This window comes from Elgaria multicarinata, chromosome 1 (assembly GCF_023053635.1).
Source record: "Elgaria multicarinata webbii isolate HBS135686 ecotype San Diego chromosome 1, rElgMul1.1.pri, whole genome shotgun sequence".
NCBI lineage: Eukaryota > Metazoa > Chordata > Lepidosauria > Squamata > Anguidae > Elgaria > Elgaria multicarinata.
This window is the reverse complement of record NC_086171.1, coordinates 49,849,866-49,865,816: the sequence shown is the minus strand read 5'-3', so window position 1 is coordinate 49,865,816 and position 15,951 is coordinate 49,849,866. Positions and strand designations below refer to the sequence as shown.

Here is a 15,951-nt window from a genome sequence, read left to right as displayed (position 1 = left end):
CAATGGTACTTTTTCAAACTGGGGGGAGGGAACGAGTGGGGTACTGCAGGGCTCAGTCCTGGGCCCAGTGCTCTTCAACATTTTTATTAATGATTTAGACAAGGAGGTGAAGGGAACGCTTATCAAATTTGCAGATGACATAAAATTGGGTGGGATAGCTAATACCCTGGAAGACAGAAACAAACTTCATAGTGATCTTGATAGGCTGGAGTGCTGAGCTGAAAACAACAGAATGAAATTTAATAGGGATAAATGCCAAGTTGTACATCTAGGAAATAGAAACCAAATGCACAGTTACAAGATGGGGGATACTTGGCTCAGAAATACTACAAATGAGAAGGATCTTGGAATTGTTCTAAATCACAAGCTGAATATGAACCGTGACATGGCTGCAAAAGAAAGCAAATACTATTTTGGGCTGCATTAATAGAAGTATAGCTTCCAAATCACACGAGGTACTGGTTCCCCTCTATTCAGCACTGGTTAAGTCTCATCTTGAGTATTGTGTCCAGTTCTGGGCACTTCAAGATGGATGCAGACAAGCTGGAGCATGTTCAGAGGAAGGCAACGGGGATGATCAGGGCTCTGGAAACAAAGCCCAATGAGGAGAGACTGAAAGAACTGGGCATGTTTAGTCTGGAGAAGAGAAGACTGAGGGGAGACATGATAGCACTCTTCAAATACTTGAAATGTTGTCGCACAGTGGGCCAGGATCTCTTCTTAATTACCCCAGAGTGCAGGACACAGAATAATGGGCTCAAGTTACAGGAAGCCAGATTCTGGCTGGACATCAGGAAAACATTTCCTGACTTTTAGAGCAGTATGATAATGGAACCAATTGTCTAGGGAGGCTGTGGGCTCTCCCACACTAGAGGCCTTCAAGAGGCAGGTGGACAGCCATCTGTCAGGTACGCTTTAAGGTAGATTCCTGCAATGAGGAGGGGGCTGGACTCGATGACCTTATAGGCCCCTTCCAACTCTACTATTCTATGACTCTATGAAGAAGGCATACTGTGGAGCATGTGAGTACCCATGACCATGTCATTGTCCTGGAGATACATGTTCTCCCCAATGCTGAAGTAACTGAGGGAGAGTACAGAGTGGCAGAGTTTGGCAGGTTATTTTATTAATATGTACATTTCTCTTATTGAAGTTCTTGGAAAAGTTAGTTTGGGTTAAATGTGTTCAGAATTTTTTTGTCTAGTGTGGTTTGCAGGGCTCAAAGAGCAGTAATCCAGCCAAATGCAATCATATGACTAAGTCTGCAGTCTTATACACACTTCCCTGGGAGGAAGACCCATTGAAAACAAAAATCATAAATGAGTAGACCTGTATAGGGTTGTGCTGCAATTATATCCAGTGAAACGAGGGTATAATCTTAATTTGAAACAATACGTATTGTCCATGCTTGCACCTGGAGATTTGAGCAGCAGAGGAGAGTTTATACTATATTTAGTATAATCTTTAAGAGGTTAACCTCTGAATAGAGAGGCTGGCTCTTTGTCCCTTCTTGTATTTCTCCCAAAGAACATCATGAAAGATTTGCCTTGCTTTTTATTCTGTTGTGCCGTTGTGCATTATTCTTTCTCACTGGTTCATTTTTTTTTTAAGTGGGGTGAAAACATAAAAGGCAGGGTTGTAGTATAATTTTGGCATTCATCTTTCTGTACAGTATGTTCTAACCCGAAATGTTGTATTTTCTCACAAAACATGTATTAATAAATGCATCCAGGTGTCATAGTGTGGGTTCTTTTGGAAACTGTTGAATTGGAATTTTTTGGAAATTTTTCAGTTCACAAGGATGCCCTAGGGAGTGGTTTAATTTAGCATGTGTATTTTGCTTGTAGTTAGTAAACTTCAAAGCTAAAAAAAGTATGTGTGTTAATTTTTTGTACCAACACACCAGAAGTGTTTGACCTTAAATATTTTAAAGGGAAAAAATGAAAGCACACAATATGATTTAAATATGCCCGATATCCGCCCAGCCGGAATGGCTTGGATGGAGGCGGACATTGCCAGTGGGAAGGAGAGGAATGAAGGCACCTCACGTGCATTGGCACGTGTGCCTTTGAAGATAGGGAGGGGCTGGGACTATAAAAGCCCGCCCGCCTGCCCGGATGCCAGCCTCTTTCACCTCAGCTCCCACCCTCCCTCCCTTAATCTAGTATGGGATTAGCCCATACTAGGGCTGAGAAGGAATTTTCCTCCCTTAAAGGTTTTGCCTACTTCATACTGGAATTGCTAAGGTGTAGCGTGTATAAATAGGTGGATTGGTTTCAGTGATGTGTGGGAATTGGCAATATCAAAATAGGGATGGTGAGCACTATGGCACCTTTTTGGTGATTGGCATATCTGGAGGACCTGCCCCTAGGGAACTGTGAGGCTCCCATGTCAGGATATGGTTTGCCTTTGGAGACCCTCCTGCCTCACCTACCCTGAGCTGTGAGGCACAGGGAGGGGGTGAAGTGAAGCGGTCTCCCCACACTTGCAGAGTAGCCTGTAAGAAAGGAGCTGTGTTTTTACCTGACTCCTGGCTTTGGAGAGTGCTCGCCCAGAAAGTCAGGCAAGTGGCCTGAGAAAGGACACATCGATTCCCACACTTTCACATGCTGATCCAGGGAGGGGAGAACTAGCCATGTTATTCAAATAAATAGGCCCTAGTTTAATCCAAGTTCTGGAGTCCGTGTCTCCGCTCGCAATGTATTATGTAGACATTGTTATTGGAATACTTGCCAAATAGCATGTACTTTCCTTACACTATTTAAATTTAAGAAAGAAACAAAGGTGCTGAAAACTGTTGATACACTAATAAGTGTTAGCAACCCAAGGAACTGTGCTTGATATGCAGAAACTGCCAAGCCTGCCTAGTTTTGTATTTGCAATTCACATCCATTCATTGTTACTAAGGAACTTATTAAATGGAAATTATAAAGCACTGGAGAAATTTCCATGGAAAATTTTCTGTCCTATATCACTGGCCAGGAATACTATACTAACACTTAATAATACTTAGCACTCTCTAGCACTTTTGAAGAGTTCAAAGCATTTCACATATGTTATCTCAGTACTCTTTATAACCGTGTAAGCTAAGGCAGTATTATCTCCACATGAGGACCTGAGGCTTGAAAAGTAGCTGCTTGCTGAAGGCCACATAGTGAGGTGAGATTTAAACCAGGTACTAGCAGCTTTCAATCCACATTCCTCCCCTTCCCCCTGCAGCCTTCCAGGGTCTCTTCTAACTCTGCTCCGGAGGGCTGGAGGATCCTTCAGAACACTGCGGGATGAAGCACTGTAGCGCAGGTGGAGAATGAATTGGAGAAAAACACCTCCCTCCCTGTTCCGCAGGATCAAAGAGCCTTCTGTCAGTGGAGGGACACCACTGGAAACAAATAGGCCAGAGATGGGCAACCTGTAGGCCAAAACATCTGGAGGGCCACAACCCCCATGTCCCCTCTCTATTTGCTATGCTGGCAAGGCCAATGAGAGTTGCGGGCCAAAACATCTACAGGGCCACAAGTTGCCCAACCCTTAAGTAGACTTCTGAGACCAAATCTTTGTGGGCATTCTTGCATATTGGCCCTGTGGGCTGTGAGGTGCAAAGATTTAAAACCTCTTCAGATTAGTTTTGATGGAAACACTGCAAAGGAAAATTATGATGTAATAATTTCAGGATGACATTGCAGTCTATAAAGTTTAGGGAATTTCAGGAAACTTGACTCTTGTTATGGATGTAATTATGGATTCTCTAAGTAGTTTCATAAAACATTGCACTAATGAGTGAAACAAGTATGGAAAAGGAGGGCAGTTATTGAATGTCCATGAAAAATGGGAGTAAGCAGAATATAGATTTTGTGAAAAATAAAGTAAAAACAACAAGAAGACATCTTTCTCATGCTGTAGCTATACCAATGCATTTTATGGAGACAATTTTCTATGTATCTATAAAACATTTCATGTTCTCTTAGATTAAACAAAGCAGATGTTAATGCTGGCTGCCAGATGGAATAAAATTATTTGGATCCTAATATTTAATATCAAGATGAATGTGATATAATTAACAGTTGAAATCCTAAGTTTCTACTTAGTAATGACTGTCAAAATTAATGTGTAACTTTTCTTTTAGGGAAGCCACGAAACAAACTGGAGCCGATGGATACAATATTTGTTAAACAGGTTAAAGAAGGAGGGCCTGCTTTTGAAGCTGGATTATGCACAGGTGCTTTCTCATTATCTATATATGGTCGTGAAAACTCTGGGCTGGTGTGATGTCATGAATGTTCCAACTGCTCAAGGGACACAGCTGTTAGAGGCTGCGTTCAGTCCATGAGTGTGAATAATCCACTCCACGGATGGCTATTTGTGTGTCTCACTTGGGCGATACGGAAGTAGTGCTCCATGCAGTAGAGTATTCATACTGTATTGAGTAGTCATCTCTCCCCAGCCCTCTGCTGGTTTCTGTTTACCTATTGGAGCGTGGAGGAGGGGAGAGACGCAGTGTGTGGAGATGTCAGGAGGTGGGATTCCTCTGCTGCTGCTGCTGCTTTGTCCAGTGATGGTGCAGTGGCCGTTGCTGGAGAAAGAAGTGGCGGCGGAGGAATCCCACCTCCTGACAAGGGGTGGAATCCATGCGCCTTTGTTCTAGCGGGCGCATCACCTCCCCTGTCATTGGAGGCGATGCGGCCGCCAGTTCTCGCTGCAGCAGCTGTGCAGGGACAGGCGATGGGGATGTTGCTGATGCATCCTTCGCTAGCGGATGGATCTCTTGCCCTGCCATGTGAGGAGACCGTTCCGCAGACTCTTGCTTCTGCGGTGGCTGCAGGTGGAAACAAACAGGGATGACGTTGCTTGGCACTGATGCGCCCTTTCCCATCAGTGCCATAGCAACAGGGAAGTGGGCGGCTATAGCAATGCTGCCTCCTTCCCTTTTGCCATGGCCCTGACAGAAAAGGAGGGGAATCCTTTGCAACAGCAGGAGAGATGGTTGTGTATCCAATTCCCCTTCTCTTCTGGCAAATGGGGATGGGACGTGAAAATATCTGTCCTGCTCATGACAGCTGCAGACAGATCCTTGTGCCCTCACCTCGATATCGGCAGATGGATTTCTCCCGCGGTTTGATGTTATATGTCAGGCCGTGGGAGACATCCTTCGCCCCCTGCCCTGTGAAATATTTGGAGATTGGCTCGAACTCCTTCCGTCTCCTCAAGCCGATCTTCAGATGATCGTGGGGGAGGGGGGAAGGGACATGCTCATCCCTGGGAACATGTTGGGTGCCACGATTGGTGGCTCCCCATCCGGGGACAGTATGTGCCTGTCCCGGGAAGCATGTGGGGAGCCCCCGATAACGTGCCACCCCACCAAGGGATGACATGATTGCCGGCTGCCCAAGCACTTTCCGGGATGGGATTATTTCCCAAGCCAATAGAGGCGCTCTGGGGAAGAGTGGCAGCAGTTTCTGCCCCCTTTGCCTCACGACTCTGTAAGCACAGGGAATCATCCATGGAGCCTGCCACATGACATGTAACACAACGGTTGTGCAGGAACTCTCCTCTGCCCAGTGTTGATATTCTGCATGGAGTGTTTTCCAAAATAAAAACCCATCGTTGCATGGAGTTTTCCCGCCAGATGACACATTTCTCAATGCTGGTGTAAAAACTCCACGGTGAATTCTAAAACCACCATTGATTAACGTGTCGTCCAAACCGAGCCAGAGTGTGTATTCCTGTGAGGGAAGGGAATGTTGTTTGCTTGGCTGGGATTCAAAACCATCCAGCTTTTCAATGAGTTCCATTGCAAAGACTTGGATTATTTGGTGTTTTTTAATGGTTGGTCTTATAAAAAGAAACGTTATCAGTTTTGAAACATTGTTAGGAAGAGACAAGAAGAGCTTCATGCATTTCTGCTTTCTCTATTCCTTTTGCAACGTGGTGCTTGCGGATTATGCACCCATTGAAGCTTAGGAGCACTAACTGACTCCCAAACCGGTAGATCAGGAGTGCGGAAACTCTTACCATCCTGAGGGTCAAATTCCAATTCAGAGAAGCTCTTGTAGCCACATTCCAGTGGTGGGCAGGGCCGAAGGCAAAAAGTTTGGGACCAACCCCTCCCCAATCTACCCCACCCCACCTAACAGGTTTTAGTCACAGCCAGTAACTGAACCTTAGGAGAGGCACTTCAAGCTTTCAGAATTGCACAAAAGCCAGGGAACTACCAAATGATTGGTGTTTAGGAGAAAGGCCAGGGGAAGGGGGCATGGCCTTCTAGAAGTCCCCAGACGGACGGATTTGCTCCCCAGGCCTGAGGTTCTGCACCCTTGATGAAGATCTTCTCCATAGGGATGTCTCTGAGCGCCACTTCTCATATTACAGTAGATGTGGGGAAAGTTTTCTTCTTCTTTTTTCTTTAAAGTACTTAAACCAGCTCTAAGGCCTTAGCTAGACCTAAGGTTTATCCCGGGGTCATCCCAGGGTCGTCCCTGTCTGCTCCCGAGATATCCTGTGTGTCATTTACATGAGCAGGGATGACCCTGGGACGATCCTGGGATAAACCTTAGGTCTAGCTAAGGCCTAAGATGCCCTGAGTCAAGAAAATGATGATCTGGTTATTTTACCGTTTTGTGTTTTTTCTTTCTGTAGGTGACAGAATTATAAAAGTGAATGGGGAAAGTGTTATAGGGAAGACATATTCGCAAGTAATCGCCTTAATTCAGAACAGGTAAGATATTTATGAATTGTACAATTTAAACTCACGTAAAGTGACTCTTGAAAGAGGTGACTGGTTTGTAATTTTGTGTGTGTATTATTCTAATGAGCCCCAACAGAATCACAGGCAGATACAGCTCAACCCTTTTCCCAGTTGAGGACTCATCTAACTAACAGCCCCTTACAGATCACACCAGTTCATCCAGGCTATGCTTCTTTCTTTATTAATAACACATTGAAATGTAAAGGGCTCCAAAGTGAATTTTGATTCACCATAGACTTGAGTTTTTAATCCACAGGTTTCCTTCAGATTTCAATTATCTGATCATTTAGCCCAGAGTGGGGAACCAGTGGCTTCCAGATATTGTTGGACTCTTAAGTCCCATCGTCTCCAGCCAGCATTGCCAATGGGCAAGGATGTTGGGAGTTGTAGTTCAACAACTGGAGGGCCACAGGTTTCCCACCCTTGACTTAGCCCATTCAAATTTCCAAGAAAGAGATTGTAAAGCCTGATTCTTCTTAGCCCTAGGCCTAATCTACACCAAGCAGGATATAGCACTATGAAAGCAGTATGAAAGTGGTATATGGTCTGTGTCAATGGGCCCCAAAAGCTGTCAGTGCACTTCAGTACCGCTATAAAGCAGTAGTGTGGCTCCTGCCTTTTATATACCACTTTCATACTGCTTTCATAGTGCAACATTCTGCTTGGTGTAGATTAGGCTCTAGTTCTCACAAACAGCAGAGGAAAAGGTAAACCTGTGCTAGAGTGTACCACTGCAAACTGCAGTTGAGGGCTCCTCCATGCAAAATAAATGAATAAATAATTTGATGCACATATCATATATTTAGTAAAAACTAGCGTTTAGGAAGAACCCTCATCCCTGAATGTTAGGCCATTTCTACACCTGCCTTTTTCCCAGGGATCGTCCCTGAGCATCCAAATGACACACAGGGGATCCCGGGAGCAGGCAGGGACGATCCCTCCATTTTCCTGGGATAACCCTTAGTTGTAGAAAGGGCCATAGTATCCTATGTGCAGCAATCTTAAAAAAATCTCATGTCCTCAAATACGACTCCGACACAGGTATACCTCCCCATCTGCTGTTTGTGAGAATTAGGCCACTGCTAATTCTCTAAACTATTAACAACAATAAGTGCTTGATTGTTTCTGAAGCAATCTCCACTTTTGTTACCTTTTAGTGCATTCTTGGTTCTTTATGCATCTTCTAAGTCAGGCCTGGGCAACTAAATCAGGGGGAATCCAACGGCCATTTTCAACACACACACACACACACACACACACACACACACACACACCCAGCCCCTGCAGGCTGCACTCCTGCTGCTGCCGCACTGCCAAATTTGGAAGCAAAAGAAATTGGCATTTCAGCAACAGCCAACTGCAGGAGAAATTCAGCTTGAACCCTCTATAGCAATTTGCCACCAAAATTTGGTTGCAAACCGCCAGCCTTTTTGACTCTGTTACGAATTTCTGCTGGGCAGCAGGGGCCACACCTTAAGGTTGCAGGGGCCACATGTAGCCCACAAGGTATGTGCTGCATAATCCTGTTCTAAACACATCAAGATACAATATACTGAGTCATTTATTCAAGACTTTTTTTCTTTTTAGAAAAACAGAGTTGAAAAATAGACTACCAAAAAAGAGGATCTTTTAGAAACAGAAAATACCTCTGTTTCCACTTCTTCCAAAGACTGTCCCATAGCTCTGCTCTGCTGTGTATTGTGTCAGAGTGTGCTCTTTTGTTCAATCTTCTTTGACAGTGAGCCAGTTTTGACTGAGCAGCAGATGTGAAACTCAAATTAGGTTATGTGTTTGATCACTGCTCCAGATAGCAAACTAAGAATCCGTGGGACTGCACCTCACGTTACTCAATCTGTCACTTCTATTCTGTGGGTGACATTTCATTTGAGCATATTATATGTTGAGAACGCTTGATTTTTTTTTATTAGTGTTAAGAAAATGGATTATAAAATTTCCATAAAGATTTGGCATCTGTTGGTATTACGCTATGAACCGTCGAAAACGGACAGCCATAAAATGCTAGTGCAGTGAACTTCATTTCCATGGTTTTAAGTTCAACTTTTTTAGATTAAACATTGCAGGGGGCAAACCTAATTTGGGATTTTTGTTTGTTTGTTTTAATGGCTGCCTTCTTGGTAATGTTAAATCTTAGGGCATGTCTTGACCTCCCGGCTTTCTGGGAGGGAGGGGGGAGGATCTCGCAGTATTCTGCTCGCGAGATCCACCCCCTCAGTTTATATGCGGCGCGTGATGTCCAGGAATGAAGAGGACGTCGCGCCCGCCATTTTTTTCTGGAAATGAGTGCATGAGCGCTCGTGCGCAAAAGGTAAGTTGTTGTTGTTGTTGTTAATGTTTTTAAAAAACCTTCCGCTTCCCCCACCCTGAGGAGTTCCGTGGCCCATGCCCGGTTGCCAGCTCCTCGCAGTTACTCGCTAGGAGCTGGGCCGAAACTGGGACAGCATGCCACACGGCCCGCGGTCTCGCGATCAGCTCGAGACCATGGGAAAAGTCGGGATAGAAGGGTAGGGCGATATCCCGGGGAAATGGAAGGATCTTCCCTTCCTGCCTCCGGGATCCCCTGTGTGTCATGTGGACGCACAGGGATGATCCCAGGGCGATCCCCGGGATATCACCCCATCTAGCCATGGCCTTAGAATGTTTTTGATTTTGAGAAAGTTGCACTGATAAAATCTGTAGCTGGCACATACGTACCTACTGTGTTTGTAATGTGGATGGGATAAGTAGGGCTGGCCGGCCCAAGGTACTTCCATGCACTCCCCCCCCCAACCCTCATTCCATCTATAGAATCCCCCCAGACTGGCAGTTGAATCTTAATTCCACAACGGGAGCAAGACAGCTGCCACCATCATGGCCGCGCTGAAGGAGACATGCTAGCCTGGGAGATGCAGAGCAGGTGGCCCTAGGGAACTTGGACAGAATACCAAGGAGCTGTTGTCCTGGGCTCCTGCATTTTGCCCTCTGAGGCAGTAGCCTCACTCTGCCTAAGGGTAGGGCCAATTCTGTAGGGAAGAAAACTTAAGATGATGATAAAGCTTGCATCACAACGCTGTGTAAAACCCTTATTGGCTCTTCCACATTGGCACAATGTCTAGTCTAATAATCTTCCTTGTGTTCAGGCTTCTAGTCACTTTTGTGTGGACGATGTGAGAATATGCAGGAATGACAAGTAATATTCTGATGCTATAACTCACTTTGCACAGCATACACACAGAATGTATATTGAGTGTTTTAATTTGTGGGTAGTACAGTCTGTTTCAAAAATATTTTTGAATCTGTATCCATTAGCCGTTTACTCCGCACATAAAAATAATCTACATCGATATCAATCTCCATGTCTCCCTCCGCGTCTTCCAATGAGTACATGGATGGGACAGACTTTTGTGCATATCTGCTACTTGATTCATTTACTTGTGTGATAAAAACACATGCTGCAAGTTACACCACATATAATTCTTTCTGCTTAGAAAATGATCTTCGTGTAGATAATTTTAAAAAATGAAGCAGCCATGAATTTATGGATAGTGATTTGAAGAAAGAATAATGACAATCTAGCTTTAGCAAAGAGACACATAAGCTAAACAAATGTTTATATTCCATGCTGGGTGGCTGAAAAGGAGTGACGACTGAGATAATCAATTTAGGTCTTTATGTTTTTGCTAGAAATGAAATCTCCGCTCTTTGGTTAGTATAGTAATAGGCATTTTCTTGTTCATACAGTAATACGTTTCCTCCTTCCCCACAGTGACAGCGTATTGGAACTTAGTGTTATGCCAAAAGATGAAGACATCCTTCAGCTGGTAAGTTATGCTTCTGAAATGGCAACTAAAATAAGATGCTCAGTAACCACCCCAAAAGGGGCTTGCTTGCCTCTTTAATCAGCATTTCTGAATAGGCTGGAGCTGTGAAGAGTTCTACTGCTACCATAGTAATGTCCATTTTCACCCTTCTTAGTTTGTTGTTGCTTTTGTTCTATAGATACAGAGAAGGAAAAATAAGCAAATAGAAAATGGAGAGAGAAGGATAAGGGCCTTTCCTGCTCTTTGCATGCTTCAGGCACATAGAGCACAAATCTTTAGAATGCAACGGGTTGCGACTGAATAAAATGTGAAGCCGTACTTTGAGCTAAGCTGAAGAGGGTTTGGAATATGTGATGATAATCTTCAGAAAATATGGATGCACCAGCTATTTTTCAAGCAATAAATTAACTTTTGAAGCTACGTTGAAGGAATCCTTGCAGGTTTCTCTTTAATGTGCAAAACATTTCAGATGGACGTTTTCATTTTCTCACAGGTAATTAATTCTTAGATTGTAACACACACACGGAAGTTGGAGATACATTCCACTGCATTTACTAAAATACCTGTACAAGTAAGAGCCATTGGACCCTGGGCAGGTCTACATCTATGGGTGTAGAGGGCCAGAGAGGGGGCGATCCCGGACTTACCTACTTCCAGGATCGTCACCCTCTGTCTACACATGGCGTGCGACGTCCTGGGAGAATGTCGCACCTGCCATTTTGGGTTTTTTTTTAATCGATAAAGAGCGCAAGAGCACTCCTGTGCAAAGGTAAGGTTTTTTTAAATAAAAAATTAGTCCTGCTCCCCCCACCCCACCCCTGATGGGCCCGGAGCTCTTGAGGACCTCTATGCCTGGTTCCTGGCTTCTCGCATTTAGTTGCGAGGAGCTGGGACGAAAACGGGATGACCGGCCACATGTCCCGCAGTCTTGGGATCATCCCGGGACTGCGGAAAAAGTCGGGATAGAAGGGTAGGGTGATATCCTGGGGAAAGGGAGGGATCATCACTTTTTGCTTCCAGGATCCCCTGTGCGTCATGTGGATATCGACCTGTATAGCCATGCCCACACTCTAAACGGGGAACATAGTTATTCACACCCACCTCCCATCTGTTTGGTTTCCATTTATCAGAAGCCAGTGTAGGTAGCGATACGTGGAGATATCCCTGTCTCTGCCTGCCGTACCCTTACTTCATCCCATGTTTCCAGCAAAGAGAGAGCTGATGATAGCCCCACCTCACCCATTCTCTCCCTCAGCAGCAGCATCTGGCTATTTTGGGTGAGCGTATCTCACTGCGCTAGCTTGTTCTCTCTGATGGAAAGCAGTAATTCAAGAACCATAGTCCTGCTTACATATGAAATCATATAGCATCAGTTAATTTGAACTATTATTTATTTATTTATTTATTTATTTATATAGCACCATAATTGTACATGGTGCTGTACAGAGTAAAACAATAAATAGCAAGACCCTGCCGCATAGGCTTACATTCTAATAAAATCATAATAAAGCAATAAGGAGGGGAAGAGAATGCACCAAACGGGCAGTATAAAAGTCAGAACAATTCAAGTTTTAAAAGCTTTAGGAAAAAGAAATTTTTTTAGCTGAGCTTTAAAAGCTGCAATTGAACTTGTAGTTCTCAAATGTTCTGGAAGAGCGTTCCAGGCGTAAGGGGCAGCCAAAGAAAATGGACGAAGCCGAGCAAGGGAAGTGGAGACCCTTGGGCAGGGGAGAAACATGACATCAGAGGAGCGAAGAGCACGAGCGGGGCAATAGTGTGAGATGAGAGAGGAGAGATAGGAAGGAGCTAGACAGTGAAAAGCTTTGTAGGTCAACAGGAGAAGTTTATATTGGATTCTGAAGTGAATTGGAAGCCAATGAAGAGATTTCAGAAGTGGAGTAACATGGTCAGAGCGGCGAGCCGAGAAGATGATCTTAGCAGCAGAGTGGTGAACAGAAACCAACGGACTGATGTGAGAAGAAGGAAGGCCAGTGAGAAGAAGGTTGCAGTAGTCCAACCGAGAAATAACCAATGCATGAACAAGAGTCTTGGCAGAAGAGACAGACAAAAATGATTGAATCCTGGCAATATTATACAGGAAAAAACGACAGGATTTAGCTACTGCCTCAATATGAGGAATAAAGGAGAGTGAGGAATCAAATATAAAGCCAAGACTATGAGCTTCCTTGACTGGAGTAAGTGTAACATTATTGACAGTAAGAGAGAATGAGAGATGAGGAGAAGGTTTAGGAGGAAAAACAAGCAATTCAGTCTTTGCCATATTAAGTTTCAAACAACGATGAAGCAACCAAGCTGAGATATCTGAAAGACATGCCGAGATACGATCGTGAACATCTGGAGAAAGATCCGGAGATGAAAGATATAATTGTGTATCATCGGCATACAGATGATATTGGAGGCCATGAGATTGAATAAGATTACCCAAGGGCAACATGTATAAAGAAAACAACAACGGGCCAAGCACCGAGCCCTGTGGAACCCCTACTGAAAGGGGAAAAGAAGAAGACGAGCTGCCGTTAGCCAACACGCTGAAAGAGCGACAGTCTCCGATGTGCCCACAAATTCTGTATGCAGAACATTCCTCAATACTTGAAGGGAACAGGAAGCCTCTGGTTATGTAGACTTCATATGCACATTGGAGCTGCTTTGGGCTCACTATGCGACAAAAGCTGGGGTGAGACACCCTCCAACCACAAATAGGAATAAACCAAACAATTATTTAAAAAATCTGTTTAAATAGATGTATATATTATTGTTCTTATTCTTATTGACAAATCATGTTACACTGCCTCAGACTATGTAGACATATTGTTTATAAATCATAACCAGTCACATCAGTATACAAATGCAATATGTTTACATAGTTTGAGGCAGTGTAACATAACTGAATTAAGGTAATGATGTAGTCCCTTTTTGAGTTACTCATGTGAAGGGTGGTTGATGCATTGAAGAGTGCAGCAGGGCTGCTCTGGTGGCCCCGCCCTCGTCGTCGTGCATCCTTCCCTGCCTCGGCCAGTGTCTGAGCTGGGGAACCCTGTGTGTGTATAAACTTCTACAGGAGATGGAACCCTACATGACCGATGTGTAGAGATCTCTGCATATAGGTTTCAATGACTCAAGACACCTAATGCGTGAATAGAAGGGGCAGTTGGGTGGGGGGGGAACTCTGCCTCTTGGGTTTGATATCTAAAGTTGGTCTTCCAGCTCTTCTTTTACAACTAAAGTGTGTAGTTGAAATAAAGGTATTGCGGTGTTTTCATGAGAGATTGTTTATCATTCATTTGTTTGGGCTGAAGTTCATTATAGTGAGTTTTGCCACAAGTAAGCTAAACATGTCATTGGTAAAATTATACAACAATTAATCACTTTATTTCATATCGCTGTAGGCTGGGCTATGTCTAGTTTTATTTTTTATAAGTCAAATTTTGCATCATGAACAATAGAATTTAGTGACCTATATTCCTCAACAGCCATGTTAAGCATTTTTGTGGATTTTGCATAACTGGCTATGCAGGACAATAGAAGTCTGCCCTGTGATCCCTGGACATTCCGTCTCGCAACCTGTTGAATTGTCAGCAAGTACTACCTTGCACCATTTTATAATGTTCTCATTCAGACAACACGCTAAACCATGCTGCTTAACCACAAAATAGTTAATGGAGTGTATTAAGGTTAATGCATTCCGTTAACCATTTTGTGGTTAAGCAGCATGGTTTAGCGTGTTGTCTGCGTGGGGCCAATGAATTCAAACTTTATTTTTTCATAATTTTCATTTATTTCATTAACATTTGAATGCACTGCCACTATACGACATAAGCAATGGTGCTTTTATCTAGCCCTTAGATAGGGAGGGGAGAGTCAGACATTAGCAGTGCACTATAATATGGTCTTCCTATTTATTAATCTTTTAAATTAAAAATGTGTTAAATTAGTTTTCCATTGCTGGCATCCACATCTCTCCTAATTATTTAAAAGCAGTGAACATTTTTACAGCCACTTCGCTGCAACGAAGCCATACCACCCCCTCTATTCTATGGGGCAGGATTTTGCACTATTGACACTGTATTATGACTATAACAAATATAGCACGAGAGAAAAACCCTTTTACAAATATTTTCTAGTATGAAAATAAAAAAAATGAGCTATCCGTTTGATCATAAAAGATGTTGATCATGCAGGTCCCTCAGCCCTTGAACATATGTAGTTCCGCTGAAATCAGAAGAACAACCCATGTGCTTATCATTGAAGACCACGTGTACTCAGCTGCAAGCCAGAACAAGGCTAAGAAGAAATAGAAATATTTCATCATAGGCCAGCCATGCAAGAACCTAGTTGCCTCTTTGTAACTGAAAATTTATGGGGCACTAAGGCTGCAAGCCAGCTGTACACATGAATCAAATCTGTGCCTTCACTAGAGTTTTCCCGGCCAGTTGCCCTCTTAGATGCTTTCCTCCAGCCATAACCCAAACTACTTTAAACATTCTGAGAAGTTTCTGGGGCAGAAGACTTGTTGCCTAGGAAACGGGAAGCTGCCTTTGTATTACAGTGGCTTTGATTCAGAGATGTTTTATGTGACTATGGCAGGATCTACACTACTGCTTTATAATGGTATTGAAGTGCACTGACAACTGTTGGGGCCCAGGACACATGCCATATAAAGTTTTCAAACTGCTTTCAAAGTGTTCTATCCTGCTTGGTGTAGATCTGGCCCCAGAAAAGCACTTCTGCTTGCTCAAGGCAGTCCCACAAAATCCCTCCAATTTCCCCATCCTGCTGCAGCCCACTGTGCCCCATCCCACAGTCCTCAGCAACAGGCTTTCTGCAGTGGGAAAGCGGAACTGTAATAGCAGGGATGAGGGGACACAGGAAAGCCCCATTGCATAAGCAGGGTTCTGCATAGCCATCTCTGAATCCAACTCGTTACTTTGAGTTAAGGTTTTATTTCAGCAAATTTAAGGACACATCTAAGCATTTGCGGTTTTAAATAAAATACGGAAAGCGTGACCCTAAGTACCATTTCCAATATGCAGTGGTGCTGGTCTGGCCTCTTGAGGCAATGTAGATATCCTTGTGGAGTTTTTCTAAAATCTACACTTCTAATTATTACTCATTTCAGCTTTTCTCTGTCTCACCAGGACAAGATTCTAATGATGGAAACAGTAGGGAAACTATTACTTATGTTGTGCCAAACAATACAAATCATTGCAGACAAATGAGGAAAAGGGAAACTGCCTGATGTACTGTTCTAAGTTAGTCACCAGCATTTTATTGACTTTAAAAAGAATATGAATCAAAATAAATGGACTGTCCCATTGCTACATATCTGTTGGTTTTGCCCATAGTTAGTATCAAAGGACGTAGATGCTGGCT

At 43.6% G+C, this 15,951-nt stretch overlaps 1 protein-coding gene across 3 annotated transcripts in view; it reads left to right on the top strand.

Moving 5' to 3' along the window:
- The window catches only part of ARHGAP21 (Rho GTPase activating protein 21), a 149,314-nt gene that overhangs the window by 87,170 nt on the left and 46,193 nt on the right, over positions 1 to 15,951 (top strand). For all 3 annotated transcript variants that reach the window (XM_063127595.1, XM_063127603.1, XM_063127589.1), the window contains exons 4-6: positions 4,124 to 4,216; positions 6,634 to 6,712; positions 10,506 to 10,560. In XM_063127595.1, coding sequence (XP_062983665.1) covers positions 4,124 to 4,216; positions 6,634 to 6,712; positions 10,506 to 10,560 — 227 coding nt within the window. The remainder of the gene's footprint in view (positions 1 to 4,123; positions 4,217 to 6,633; positions 6,713 to 10,505; positions 10,561 to 15,951) is intronic.